The sequence below is a fragment of the Urocampus carinirostris genome, chromosome 13, assembly GCF_059441175.1.
Source record: "Urocampus carinirostris isolate Australia breed hairy pipefish chromosome 13, RoL_Ucar_1.0, whole genome shotgun sequence".
NCBI lineage: Eukaryota > Metazoa > Chordata > Actinopteri > Syngnathiformes > Syngnathidae > Urocampus > Urocampus carinirostris.
In genome coordinates this window covers 33,720,884-33,736,849 of record NC_142361.1, presented here as the reverse complement: position 1 = coordinate 33,736,849, position 15,966 = coordinate 33,720,884, and the positions used below count along the sequence as shown (strand labels likewise).

Sequence of the window (15,966 nt, the reverse complement as noted above, 5' to 3'; positions counted from 1 at the left end):
GGCCCCCGACAGAAGGTTTGTTCTATCGTGTGGCCCCCGAGTTCAAATGAGGTTGACACCCCTGTTCTAAACGATGGGCACCACACGGTGAGACCATACAGTCTGCTCTGTAGTCAGGGTTGGGTAGGGTTACTTTAACTGGATTACTTTCAATTACTTTTGGATTACTCCAATACCAAATATGCTAATAAAAGACAAAAGATACTAAATATGAATAAAATGACTAAATTTTGTGCAGGCTCGGGGAGTAACGGAATACATGGAACGGCAAAAATGATGTTGGCACACTGTTTGGATTTATTTTCATTTTGTTTCGGTCGCATTTTATGTTAGTTTTGCCGGAGATCAAAGAGATCAAAGCCAGGAGAGATAGCTTACCACGTGTTGTGAGTCATCATTTTGTTCATATTTAGTTTATTTTGTCTTTTATTAGCATATTTGGTATTGGAGTAATCCAAAAGTAATTGAAAGTCATCCAGTTAAAGTAACCCTACCCAACGCTGCATTTTATGTTAGTTTTGCCGGAGATCAAAGAGATCAAAGCCAGGAAAGAAAGCTTACCACCTGTTGTGAGTCATCATTTTGTTCATATTTAGTTTATTTTGTCTTTTATTAGCATATTTGGTATTGGAGTAATCCAAAAGTAATTGAAAGTCATCCAGTTAAAGTAACCCTACCCAACCCTGCATTTTATGTTAGTTTTGCCGGAGATCAAAGAGATCAAAGCCAGGAGAGAAAGCTTACCAGGTGTTGTGAGTCATCATTTTATTCATATTTAGTTTCTTTTGTCTTGTATTAGCATATTTGGTATTGGAGTCATCCAAAAGTAATTGAAAGTAATCCAGTTAAAGTAACCCTACCCAACCCTGCATTTTATGTTAGTTTTGCCGGAGATCAAAGCCAGGAGAGAAAGCTTACCACCTGTTGTGAGTCATCATTTTACTCATATTTAGTTTCTTTTGTCTTTTATGAGCATCTTTGGTATTGGAGTCATCCAAAAGTAATTGAAAGTAATCCAGTTAAAGTAACCCTACCCAACCCTGTTTGTAGTGTATGTGTGTATTTCTACTATCATTTGGCAATGTACATAAAGAAGCAGAAGAAAGATGGCCCCCTTAAGAGCATTCAATGCAAAACGCACGTGGAGGAGGACACAACCGGTGAGACGGACAATCGATATTAATCATGAGCCGGCGTGGCATTAAACCGGGACGACGTATCGCTCGGGCTTCTCCTACACTCGAAGCGTCGCATCGTTTCTGAATCCGATCGATAGACATTTGCAACATATTTTTGCGCTATTTCAACGTTAATAGCACTTTGCTGTCATTGTGAGATTCATTCTTGGCAAATGTTAAATGGCCGATAGTTTTTGAGTCGGCGGAGGAATACTTGCATCAGGTGAGGAGGCTTTCCGTGAAACCGATTGAATGGATTATCTACCTGGTTGGGTAGGGTTACTTTAACTGGATTACTTTCAATGACTTTTGGATTACTCCAATACCAAATATGCTAATAAAAGACAAAAGAAACTAAAGATGAATAAAATGATGACTCACAACACGTGGTAAGCTTTCTCTCCTGGCTTTGATCTCTTTGATCTCCGGCAAAACTAACATAAAATGCAGGGTTGGGTAGGGTTACTTTAACTGGATTACTTTCATATACTTTTGGATCACTCCAATAGCAAATATGCTAATAAAAGACAAAATAAACTAAATATGAATAAAATGATGACTCACAACACGTGGTAAGCTTTCTCTGCTGGCTTTGATGTCTTTGATCTCCGGCAAAACTAACATAAAATGCAGGGTTGGGTAGGGTTACTTTAACTGGATTACTTTCAATTACTTTTGGATTGCTCCAATACCAAATATGCTAATAAAAGACAAAAGAAACTAAAGATGAATAAAATGATGACTCACAACACGTGGTAAGCTTTCTCTCCTGGCTTTGATCTCTTTGATCTCCAGCAAAACTAACATACAATGCGACCAGGGTTGGGTAGGGTTACTTTAACTAAATTACTTTGAATTACTGTTGGATTACTCCAATACCAAATATGCTAATAAAAGACAAAAGAAACTAAAGATGAATAAAATGATGACTCACAACACGTGGTAAGCTTTCTCTCCTGGCTTTGATCTCTTTGATCTCCAGCAAAACTAACATACAATGCGACCAGGGTTGGGTAGGGTTACTTTAACTTGATTACTTTGAATTACTGTTGGATTACTCCAATACCAAATATGCTAATAAAAGACAAAAGAAACTAAAAATGAATAAAATTACTGTTGTGAGTCATAATTTCATTCATTATTAAAAAAATATTTTACTGTAACTCCACTGTTGTTACCACGCCCCAAGACAGAGCAGTCATTGGTTGTCCAACTTATCTAACTTGTGGGCCACACGATAGAACAAATATTATCTCGGGGGCCGGACTAGTCGATTAGAGAGAACGAAAAAAAAGAGAAAGAAATAAGAGGGATAGAGGGAGAGAATGAGAGAGAGTGTGAGGCACAAAAAGGGAGAAAGAGAGGGAGATAGAAACTGAAAAACAAAAGAGATAAAAGGAGAAATGGTGAGAGGAGGGGGAAGAAAAAAAAGAAAAATAAAGAAATCCAAAGAGAAATAGAAAGAGAGAAGGGGAGAAAGAGAAAAGGGGAAAGCAAGAAAGACAGAGAAAGAGAAGAGAGAGAGAAAAGGAAAAAAGGAAGAGAGAGCAAAAGAAGGCAAAAAGACATATAGAGAGAAAGAGGAACAAAGAAAGAGAAAAAGAGAGACAGTGACAGTGAAAGAGAGAGAGATATTGAGAGAAAAAGGTAGAACGAGAGATAAAGCAATACAAGTACATCGTTTGTGAGAGGCAACATCAAGTGGACATATTTCAACCTGCAGCTCATTTTTCTCTAGTGCTTCACTCAGCGTTGTTATTTGTTATTGCAACATCCATTTGGAAGGGGGAGTACCTCATGTGCGGTCCCTCCTCAATGTTTCTTCATTTTCCTCATGTTGAGGTTTTTGAGTTTTACCTTGCCCTCGTGTAGGTTTTAGATCAGGGGATAGTGTCAAAAACCAAAACACATTGGATCTATCTTTTAAAACAATAAAACATCACTCACCACTTTATCCTCCTTTAACCAAGCCAGCCGGACACATAAAATGAAAAAGAAGAAAAAAAAAACATGGTAAGGGTTAGCATCACAAATAGAGACTCTCAAAATAAGGAGAGAAGACATCAATGGATTTTTTTGAACATGCAAGGAGAACTGGAAAGTACGCAACCCTCAGATAAGAAATTCCAACCTGTTCTAAAAGGGGCTTTTTTACAGCTCAAAGGTGTTTCAATCAAAGAACAGCAACATGATTGGCTAATAGTGAAAATGATGTATATGTCAGAAACTGGAACAGGATTAGGACCCAAATGTGTGACGTTTCTCACACAGGCCTTTTATTTTAGGGGAAATGGGGAGTCATGCATGTTAGGTAGCGGTCTGGCGTGAAATGATAGGAAGCCAGAGGCCGACGAGATCGATACCAATTGCCCGAGCAGATATCGGACAGATTGGGTCAATACCGGACAGGACGGGACGGACAGGATTGATATCAAAACAAGAAATGGAAAATAAACAGGACGAACTGGACGGGAGCGGAACTGGAAACCGAATTTAAACAGGACAAAATAAAGGAGAACAATATAGCCCTCCTCCTCCCGAGTCCTCACAGATAAAGTGTACATTTTGTGGATTGCTTCGGGCTCTGGCTGGGTCTGGCTTTAATACCCGCTTTAAGGGCAGATTTTACCTCTTTTATGGAATTGTCATTAACCAGAACAGGATCAGGACCCAATCGCGTGACGTTTCTCACGCAAGCCTTTTATTTTACGGGAAATGGGGAGTCATGCACGTTAGGTAGCGGTCTGGCGTGAAATGATAGGAAGCCAGAGGCCGACGAGATCGATACCAATTGCCCGAGCAGATATCGGACAGATGGGGTCAATACCGGACAGGATGGGACAGACAGGATTGATATAAAAACAGGATATTGAAAATAAACAGGACAAACTAGATGGGAAACAGAACTGGAAACCGAATTTAAACAGGACAAAATAAACGTGAACAAAACAGGACAGGAAATACCAACAGGAAGCAGGACCCAGTCAAAACCCACGTCTTGCGGGGCAGAGGTTTGTTGACGGACTGACAAAGGGTGCGTGAGAGAGCTGAGCCTAAATAGAAGGGAAGCCAGTCCGTCAACGAGCAGCAGTTGGCACCACACAGGCAGGGCCAATTGGGCGCCATGGCAACTGTGACAGCTTATGATTCCGAACGTTTCAGAAATAATATGTAGATTATGTTATGAATTTTTCCATGTGGGCTCACTGGATAAAAATTATTGCGAATTAGCAGTTGTGAACATATGTTTTTTGCTGTAGTCGTTTAAAATTAAATTCATCAAAAAACATATGTATTTATGTATAATATATGTATCTTATATATTTTTCGACTGTTTAATCACTCGACAAATACTGTGTATAACACATACCCAAAGTTAAAGGACAGATGGGGTCGATACCGGACAGGACGGGACAGACAGAATTGATAACAAAACAGGATATCGAAAATAAACAGGACAAACTAGACGGAAACGAAACTGGAAACTGAATTTAAACAGGACAAAATAAACATGAACAATACCGGACAGGAAACACCAACAGGAAACAGGACCGGGTCAAAACATACATCTTGCGGGGCGGAGGTTCGTTGACAGACTGACAAATACAGTGTATAACACATACCCAAACTTAAAGGACAGATGGGGTCGATACCAGACAGGACGGGACGGACAGCATTGATATCAAAACAGGATATCAAAAATAAACAGGAGAAACTAGATGGAAACAAAACTGGAAACCGAATTTAAACAGGACAAAATAAACGTGAACAATACCGGACAGGATACACCAACAGGAAACAGGACAGGACCGAGTCAAAACAAATGTCTTGCGGGGCAGAGGTTCGTTGACGGACTGACAAATACTGTGTATAACACATACCCAAACTTAAAGGACAGATGGGGTCGATACCCGACAGGACGGGACAGACAGAATTGATAACAAAACAGGATATCGAAAATAAACAGGACAAACTAGACGGGAACAAACTGGAAACCGAATTTAAACAGGACAAAATAAACGTGAACACAACCGGACAGGAAACACCAACAGGAAACAGGACCGGGTCAAAACATACATCTTGCAGGGCAGAGGTTCGTTGACGGACTGACAAATACTGTGTATAACACATACCCAAACTTAAAGGACAGATGGGGTCGATACCGGACAGGACGGGACGGACAGCATTGATATCAAAACAGGATATCAAAAATAAACAGGACAAACTAGACGGGAACGAAACTGGAAACTGATATTAAACAGGACAAAATAAACGTGAACAATACCGGACAGGAAACACCAACAGGAAACAGGACCGAGTCAAAACATACGTCTTGCGGGGCAGAGGTTCGTTGACGGACTGACAAATACTGTGTATAACACATACCCAAACTTAAAGGACAGATGGGGTCGATACCGGACAGGACGGGACGGACAGGATTGATATCAAAACAGGATATCGAAAATAAACAGGACAAACTAGACGGGAACGAAACTGGAAACTGATATTAAACAGGACAAAATAAACATGAACAATACCGGACAGGAAACACCAACAGGAAACAGGACTGAGTCACAACATACGTCTTGCGGGGCAGAGGTTCATTGACGGACTGACAAATACTGTGTATAACACATACCCAAACTTAAAGGACAGATGGGGTTGATACCGGACAGGACGGGACGGACAGGACTGATATCAAAACAGGATATCGAAAATAAACAGGACAAATTTGATGGAAACAAAACTTGGAAACCAAATTTAAACAGGACAAAATAAACGTGAACAATACCGGACAGGAAACACCAACAGGAAACAGGACCGAGTCAAAACAAACGTCTTGCGGGGCAGAGGTTCGTTGATGGACTGACAAATACTGTGTATAACACATACCCAAACTTAAAGGACAGATGGGGTCGATACCCGACAGGACGGGACAGACAGAATTGATAACAAAACAGGATATCGAAAATAAACAGGACAAACTAGACGGGAACAAACTGGAAACCGAATTTAAACAGGACAAAATAAACGTGAACAATACCGGACAGGAAACACCAACAGGAAACAGGACCGGGTCAAAACATACATCTTGCAGGGCAGAGGTTTGTTGACGGACTGACAAATACTGTGTATAACACATACCCAAACTTAAAGGACAGATGGGGTCGATACCGGACAGGACGGGACGGACAGGATTGATATCAAAACAGGATATCGAAAATAAACAGGACAAACTAGACGGGAACGAAACTGGAAACTGATATTAAACAGGACAAAATAAACATGAACAATACCGGACAGGAAACACCAACAGGAAACAGGACCGGGTCAAAACATACATCTTGCGGGGCAGAGGTTCGTTGACGGACTGACAAATACTGTGCATAACACATACCCAAACTTAAAGGACAGATGGGGTCGATACCGGACAGGACGGGACGGACAGCATTGATATCAAAACAGGATATCAAAAATAAACAGGACAAACTAGACGGGAACGAAACTGGAAACTGATATTAAACAGGACAAAATAAACGTGAACAATACCGGACAGGAAACACCAACAGGAAACAGGACCGAGTCAAAACATACGTCTTGCGGGGCAGAGGTTCGTTGACGGACTGACAAATACTGTGTATAACACATACCCAAACTTAAAGGACAGATGGGGTCGATACCGGACAGGACGGGACGGACAGGATTGATATCAAAACAGGATATCGAAAATAAACAGGACAAACTAGACGGGAACGAAACTGGAAACTGATATTAAACAGGACAAAATAAACATGAACAATACCGGACAGGAAACACCAACAGGAAACAGGACTGAGTCACAACATACGTCTTGCGGGGCAGAGGTTCATTGACGGACTGACAAATACTGTGTATAACACATACCCAAACTTAAAGGACAGATGGGGTCGATACCGGACAGGACGGGACGGACAGGATTGATATCAAAACAGGATATCGAAAATAAACAGGACAAACTAGACGGGAACGAAACTGGAAACTGATATTAAACAGGACAAAATAAACATGAACAATACCGGACAGGAAACACCAACAGGAAACAGGACTGAGTCACAACATACGTCTTGCGGGGCAGAGGTTCATTGACGAACTGACAAATACTGTGTATAACACATACCCAAACTTAAAGGACAGATGGGGTTGATACCGGACAGGACGGGACGGACAGGACTGATATCAAAACAGGATATCGAAAATAAACAGGACAAATTTGATGGAAACAAAACTTGGAAACCAAATTTAAACAGGACAAAATAAACGGGAACAATACCGGACAGGAAACACCAACAGGAAACATGACTGAGTCACAACATACGTCTTGCGTGGCAGAGGTTTGTTGACGGACTGACAAATACTGTGTATAACACATACCCAAACTTAAAGGACAGATGGGGTCGATACCGGACCGGACGGGACGGACAGGCTTGATATAAAAAATAAACAGGACGAACTAGACGGGAACGAAACTGATATTAAACAGGACAAAATAAACATGAACAATACCGGACAGCAAACACCAACAGGACCGAGTCAAAACCCACGTCTTGCGTTTCTATTTGATTCTTATCCAGTACAAATATCATAATGACATTTTTCCTGACCACGAACTGTTCCCCATTGAACAATCCCCCCACCCATCCTATCATGCAAACCGGGACATCATGGCAGGAACTAATTAGAGTAGACTTTTAGACTTTGAGTCTAGAGTCTGTATGGGATCATTAAATGCCACACCGGGAGCAGGGTGCCAAAGGATGGAGAGGTCTCATTTCAGTGGAAGTTGTAACGCCCATCTCCTGCTGTGTGTTTATAGGGCACCTCTGCACCCCTCGGAGACCCAAGCAGAGTGGGAGACCACCCACTTTACCCACACCTCACTTTAATGCCCAATTAACCTTTCGCAGCCTGCGCTTGGGTCCTGTTGACACTGTGGGGGGAATCACATATCAACACACTGTATGGCTTTATCAGATATACAGTACCTTAACATGTGAAGAGGGATGAATTCTTACAATTGATGGTGCGAAATTAAAAGGGTTTGATTTTCTGATGCAGTTCCCTGGCATATACACTAGGGGGCGTCCGATTTAAGCAACTATGACCTCTAAAATTCACGTTGCAGGTCAATACGTTAAAAAAACACCAATGAAACCAGGAAACAATATCTGTTTCAGGTCGATACCAGATTTTTTTTTTTTTTTTAGTATATCGTGCACAAAATAAATTGTATGGCGTGTAAAATGGAAAACGAGAGCTGAGGGACGAGCAGTTCCTTCCATTTTTTTTATTGCAGAATATTCCGAGCACTGTAAGAATATTGTTAAATGTCACGAGTCATAATTATATGAGTTTTTCAGTTATATCCGTTTGACTTTTAAGAGCATCACATTATCTGTTTAGTTGTAGTTAATACACTATGTCGCGGTTGCCATGGCGCCCAATTGGCCCCGCCCGTATGGCGCCAGCTGCGGCTTGTTAACAGATTGGCTTTCTGTCTATTTTAAGATCAGCGCTGTCACGCTTCCTTAGTTAGCCCGTCAACGAACTTCTGCCCCGCAAGACGTGGTTTTCGACACGGTCCTGTTCCCGTTGGTATCTCCTGTCCGGTATTGTTCCCGTTTATTTTGTCCTGTTTAATTTCAATTTCCAGTTTTGTTTCCGTCTATTTTTATCCGGTTTATTATTTTCTCCAGTTTTCGTTCCCGTCTCGTTTCTCCTGTTTATTTTAGATATCCTGGTTCGTTATCTATCCTGTCTGTTCTGTCCTGTCCGGTATCGACCCCATCTGTCCGATATCTACTGGGGCAATTGGTATCGATCTCGTCGGCCTCTGGCTTCCTATCATTTCACGCCAGACTGCTGCCTAATGTGCATGACTCCCTATTTCCCGTAAATTAAAAGGCTTGTGTGAGAAACGTCACGCGATTGGGTCCTGTTCCTGTTCTGGTTTTTAACATTTTCAGGTTTTATGTAGGTTCAATTTGGTTCACAAGGCTTTATGCGTCAATCAGCTTGTAGCTGTTTTGTTTTTGTCATAGTCAGCCCTTCTGGTATGATATCATTACAGTCGTGTTCTCAACTAACAAGACCAGAATATTCTGTTTTTTTTAATTTATTTAGATAAAAATGTAAAAGAAACTGCTTCACTCCAGCGTTTGTCGAATCATGCAACCTGGATGTTCTACAAACACGTGTGTACGTCATGAATCGTGTGTCATATAACCAAACTTTCTAGTGTTTTTAGAATTTGAGAAGAAAGTTTTAAAAATGTCTTCGGGATTTTATACAATTTTATACAAGTTACATTTATTGAATGCAATGAAGATTTTTCACAGAGAAGGCTTAAGGTCAATGACAGGTCGCGCTGTTCCGAATGCGAAAGTTTTGTTTAGTTCTGTTGATAACAGAGTTCTGACGCGGGAAAGCAGACATTGTTTGGAGAAGTTGTTCTGATTAGCTCTGCTGTAATGAGTTTTTTAGACATGGTGGCGAAGAGGTGGAGTCCAGGTGGGAGTCTCTGGCCCGCCCTATGGGAGGGGTCGGCACGCCCATGGGAGGAGTCGGCACGCCCATGGCGGAGGAGCCGGCATGCCATCTTGTGAAAAGACGTGGGCAGAAGAACATCAGAAGAAGGAGATGTAAGATCGATCGCGAGGAACAATCGAGAGGGTGGCTCGACGAAGACTAATTCGACTAAATCGATAATAATTCGGCTAATTCGATGGAATTCACTTAGTCGAATACTTTAAGAAAATAAATCTGCCCCCGTGTGGAAATGCCGGTCTCTTGCCCATATTTTCCGAAAAGAAAAGAGCATGCATTGTTGGGTGACTGAAGTTTATGTTTGGTTAATGGAGTCAGATAACTAATTCAAATAATTTGATAAACGCTACATTTTTAATAGTTTGATTCCCAACAATAGATTGATAACACTATTTAGTCCAGGGGTGTCAAACATGCGACTCAGGGGCCAGATCAGGCCCACTAAGGGATTGAATCCGGCCCGCGAGACGGAGAAGCGCAAGAGAAAAATGAGCTGCAGGTTGAAATATGTCTACTTGATGTTGCCAAAGCCAGGTGCCTCGAACAAAGACGGTGGACTTGTATTTCTCTCTCTCTCTCTCTCTCTCTCTCTCTCTCTCTCTCTATCTCACTCTATCCCCTCCCTTTTTCTTTCTCGCTGTCTCTCTCTTTCACTGTCTGTGTCTCTGTTGTTCTCTTTCTTTGTTTCTCTTTGTCTTTTTCTCTCTCTCTCTTTTTGTCTTTTTACCTTCTTTTGCTCTCTCTTCCATTTTTCCTTCTCTCTCTCTTTCTCTCTCTCTTACTTTCCCATTCTCTCCTTCTCCCATTATCTCTTTCTCTCCTTTTTTCCTCTCCTTCTCTCTTTCTATTTCTCTTTGGATATCTTTCTTTCTCTCCCTTTCTTTCCCCCTCTCTCATTATTTGTCTTTATCTCTTGTTTCTAATGTTTCACGTTCTCTCTCTCTCTTTTTTCTCTGTTTCTCTCTCTCTCTCCCTTTCTTTTTCCCACCCTCTTTTTCTCTCCTTCGCTTTGTCTTATTTCTTTCTCTCTTTCTTTCTCTCGAATCTACTAGTCCGGCCCCCAAGAGAATGTTTGTTCTGTCCTGTGACCCCCAAGGTAAATTAAGTTCAACACCCCTGATTTAGTCTATAGGTACACAATGTTTAATCCCTGCAGCTTAATAAAACTGGTAATGGTTTGGTAAACCTGTTGGAGAGGTTAACTGTAAGGACAGTGTCAGGACATAGAATAAAGATTTCATTGACATACTATTGCAGTTTAATTTGGACCTGTTTCAACGACATTTCGATATTGTTACCGTATTTTCCGCACTATAAGGCGCGCCTAAAAGCCTTTATTTTTGTCAAAAGCTGACCATGCGCCTTATAATACAGTGCGCCTTATATATGGATCAATATTAGGTCGCAAAGTCTTGCAACTAAAGCAAGCAGCCGCCGACTCGATTTTCCCCCGAACGCCAAGTAGTCCGCGGTGTGTGCTGGGATTTATTTACCGGCGTTTCATTGGCTAACCAATGTGTCAATCATCATTTGAATGGATCACTATTGGCTAAAGTTATTCGGAGGTCAAGGGGCGGATCCTTTTTATCATTTACAGGCTCGCATAGGCTAAAACAAAGCCTGCAATTGGCCGAAAAAGATGAATGTGAATAGCACGTTGGGTTGACGGCATACAGAAAGCATTTTTTACTTTTCTGTATTTGTAAATATTTTATTCTCCTGGATTTACTAAACTCACGGATATAAGAGGACATTGGCTGCACATTATTATGAACACAACGACTTCGGTGAGCTACTCCGGCTATATATTTTCCCTGTATCTTGTTTCAGACTGAACTCGATGTTTCTGTGATAAGCGGTGCAGATAATGGATGGAATGGAGTGTCTATTTTTAAATTAAACTCAATTCCAAGTGTTTATTGTCATATGCACAGTAAAGTTGCGAGCGAAAAGGAAAATAGAAACTAAGGAATGGTTGGCATTTCTTGAATCCCAAGACTTTAACCTTCCGAATGATGGAACGATGCATTTGAGTGACATCGTACGGACACTGTTTCCATACATGTCTGAGACACGTATTTGCTTCTTTGCAAGCTTTCGGAATTTTAAGGGGGTAATCAGTTGGACTGAACCATCTGACTGTTTTGCCCACGTTCCCATTGTAGCGCCTTATAATCCGGTGCGTCTTATGTATGTCAAAAATAGGACCAAAAACTATTTTTTCGGGGTGCGCCCTATAACCCGGTGCGCCTTATAGTGCGGAAAATACAATACATGGAAAAAGAGAACAGTTAAAAAACACAAAGCGGAATTTCTCACTGTATTGGATCGTAGCGAGACCCGGCCTCCACAGCGGGCGCAGAACTTGGTCTGGCAATATGAGCACAAATTCCCGCAACCGTCAGCAAATTTGGTCTTTTGGCATATTCCGCAGGTCGGGGCGTCGTCTCGGTGAACTGCCGAGCTGGCTGCAGATGTGGCTTGCCTGATTACCGTTTCCCGGTAGCTTGAAAGTTGCTGCTGGATGCCCCTGAGAAACAGGAAAAAATTTTCAGGGGTCTGAGCGTTCACACAATGTCGGTGAGCAACGCTTGAAACAACAATGAGCAACGGCAATCCCAAGTGTGGCAACTAAATCATTATCAAACATGTCCAAAACTTGACATCAAGTTACATTTTATTGAGTTTCCCGCAATGCAAAATTATTTTTCTCTTTTGAATGAATTGACTCATGTACGATTGCAAAGGTTGTACAGCCTACAAACGTCATTGGTTTTTACAATTCTTTCACAAGATTTTCTGTTTTTTTCCCTGGTATCTTTTGTCGCATAATATTAACATTTTTGGGGCTTATTTAGTCGGTTGCACGATACACAACTGTATTTAATCACATTTTTATTGGAAGTACAATGTTGGCAACAAGATTCACTTGATATCATTATTATTATTTGAATGCAACACAAACTTTTTCTTCTTTTTCCCTGTTTTTTTTCTTTTTTTTTTAATCCTTTTCAAAAATCTCATTGTGTTTATTTTTTCCTAGCTGTTGCTTTTTATCTTTTTGTTCTCTATTTACTTTTTTTCCCTTTGTTTATTTCTTTTCTTTTTTTCTGGCTTTTTCTGAATTTTTCCTTCTTTTTTCTCTTCCTTTTGTTTCTTTTTTTTCTCAGCTTTTCACTACTTTCTCATTTTGGATCGTTTTTCTCCTTTTTGTTCTATTTCCCTTTCCTTTAAGTCATATTTTGCATAATTTTACATAATATTTGGTCATATAGGCATGAAAGAAGCAAAAACAACCTGAAGAGCCGTTTAGGACCCGAAAGAGCCGGTTCCTTTTAGTGAGCTGAGCCGAAGAAGCCGGTTCTCGAAAAACTCACACACGCAGCTTAGAGGGAACATCGCGCCGGATAGATTTTTTTGTGCGCTGAGAATGTGCAGGCAGTGTGCGTTTGCGCATGCGCACAGCTTAGAGGGAAGACTGGTGGTACCTCTTTATCAGAGCAGCTCTTAGAATTTTAGTCGACGAGTTTTTTTATTGCAAAAGCAGTCCCAGAGGCTACCACTAGAGACCGTTCAAGTCCGCTCACCACCAGGAACTCTTTTAGTTTGGCTCCTTGTCCCTATTTAAACCGAGTCCCGTCAATCCCCTGTTGTCAGTGCATCTGCAAACCTCTGTGTGTACAAGGCAAGCCTTTTTCGACCCTGACTCCCACCTGTCCCGTTTTTTGCTCAAGTTTGTTTCCGGCTACGACCTGTTTTGATCCCGACCACTCTGCTCTACCGTCCCGACTTACGACCCGTTTATTATCCCGACCGTGTCTGCTCTCCCATCCCGGCTTACGACCCGTTTCTGACACCGACCACGCTCTCCTGTCCTGGCTATCGACCTGTTTTTCCATCCTTGACACTGCCATCGCCCGCCACGGAAGATCCACTTCAGTAATTCGGATCACAATCCAATAGCGAGAGCGACTTGCTTCCTGCGTCCAATAAGCATTGGATGGCGGGCGCTGACCTTCCTCATTCTTTCAATAAAATTGTTCAATAAAACACTGCGGTATTGGGTCTACCCTGTGTGCTGGTCGTGACAAAATTAGCTTTTATTTTAATTTTTTTCACAGGAAAACAGGACAGAACCCACGTCTTGAGGGGCAGAAGACACTGAAGCAAGAGAGCGCTGAGCTTTATGTACACAGAAAGTCAATCTCTTACGGGCGGGGCCAATTGGGCACCATGGCAACCGTGACACACACGGGCACGACCAAACGAGCCTCACCTAAAGGGAGCAGACATCATTGTCCGACATCTTGCTGCTTCAGGCACTTAAAATCCTCACAAAGAATGCACCAAAATAAGATGTAAAGGGGTTCTTTGAATATATGATTTTTTTCAATTTTTTTCAATCCTCCTTTGCAGTCTCCTCCAGAACTTGAGAATATTTCAGTACAGTATAATACTGTTAGTTTGTTGTTTCAGGGAGTAAAATAACAATATAACAATATCTGATCAAACATCTTGAGTTTTATGAACGCCCTCCCATTAAAAGACATCTAAAACCTAAAAAGGACACACAAGCTCTCAGTTATTCACTCAAGCAGTAAAAGGCAAAGGTAACCAAGAGTTCGCTTGCTGCCTCACCACGGGATTTGTTTCTGGATCCATAAAAATATTTTGTCAGCATTAAAAATAAACAAAAAATTCTCCGACATGTGACATTAACATTGGAACTTTATAATCACCCTATAGTAAAAATCTCTTGTAGATCTCTATGATTGTTAGTTCTCCATTAAGTTTATGAATCAGTGTTTGAAATAACGTCTACCTGGAAAAAAAACAACAAATAAATACATTTTGTTCCGAAATCTTAATAATAATAATAATAATAATAATGCATTTTATTTAAAAGCGCCTTTCAGGCCACCCAAGGACACTGTACAGACAATGGAAAAAATACAATTTAAAAAGTTGTAAGCGAAATAATAAATAAAAACAAGACATAAAATCATAAAAACATAGGAAATGGAGAAGCTATGTGTTGTAGGCAGTCCTGAACAGGTGTGTTTTAGACGGGACTTAAAAGTGGAGAGAGGTGTGCAGTTTTGGAGGTCCGGAGGTAGATTGTTCCAGAGCTTGGGAGCAGCGCGACTGAAGGCTCTGGCTCCCATGGTGCTTAGATGGGCGATGCGATGCTGAATAGGAAGCCAGTGTAGCTGTTGGAGAACGGGGGTGATGTGCTGCTGGGAAGATGTTTTTGTGATGATGCGAGCAGAGGCGTTTTGAACCAGCTGAATTTTATGGAGGGACTTTTGAGGAAGGCCGAAGAGGAGAGCATTGCAGTAGTCAAGGCGGGATGTGACAAGACTGTGGACGAGAATAGCAGTGGTGCGGGGGGTGAGGGAAGGGCGGAGTCTGGTAATATTGCGGAGGTGGAAATAAGCAGTGCGGGTGATGGTGTTGATATGTGAGTGGAAGGTAAGCATGCTATCCAGGATGACACCCAGACTCTTGACCTGGGGGGAGGGGGACACTAAGGAGCTGTCGATGTTGAGAGAGAAATTGTTAACTTTGGATAAAGTGGATTTGGTGCCAAGAAGGAGGAATTCTGTTTTATTGGCATTTAATTTAAGAAAGTTTGTTGTGAACCATGTTTTGAGTTCGGAAAGGCAAGAGGTGAGGGAGGGAGGTGGGAGTATGGAGTTTGGTTTGCAGGAGAGGTAGAGTTGGGTGTCATCAGCAAAGCAGTGAAAGTGGATATTAAATTTGCGGAGGATATGATATCTTAGTTCGTTTTGGAAATTTCGGTTCATTTGGCAATTTGCATACTCGGCAGCCAATCAGAAGCCTGCATCGAATAACTTCGTGCTTCCGGAATTTACCGAGCGTTATAAGTTCACGCATTTGCATATCATTTTCCAAGGTAGACGCACGAAGAACACAAGAAAAATGGAAAAGTGGTTAGGTGTCATGATTGCTGATTCAGGGCACCTGTGACTGCCCAATTGGCGCAAACAGCCCTGAGCGCTGATTGGTTCAAACACTCTTTTTAAACCCCCGGCTTCCAAGAGGAAGCTGTCAGACCGTTTGCGAACCTACACTTTCAGCTAGGCAAGCTCCGTACCTTCCGACATTTTCCTGCCCTGTTTTCTCCTGCCTGATACCAGTTGCTGATCTGTTTCTGGACCCGTTTCTGCCCTGTTCTGCCATC

At 41.6% G+C, this 15,966-nt stretch overlaps 1 protein-coding gene across 2 annotated transcripts in view; it reads right to left on the bottom strand.

Annotated features, from left to right (window-relative positions):
- rims1a (regulating synaptic membrane exocytosis 1a) overlaps positions 1 to 15,966 on the bottom strand; it is a 135,915-nt gene that overhangs the window by 91,676 nt on the left and 28,273 nt on the right. For both annotated transcript variants that reach the window (XM_088351707.1, XM_088351706.1), the window contains exons 3-4: positions 12,081 to 12,291; positions 3,126 to 3,137 (exon numbers count right to left, since the gene is read on the bottom strand). In XM_088351707.1, coding sequence (XP_088207833.1) covers positions 3,126 to 3,137; positions 12,081 to 12,291 — 223 coding nt within the window. The remainder of the gene's footprint in view (positions 1 to 3,125; positions 3,138 to 12,080; positions 12,292 to 15,966) is intronic.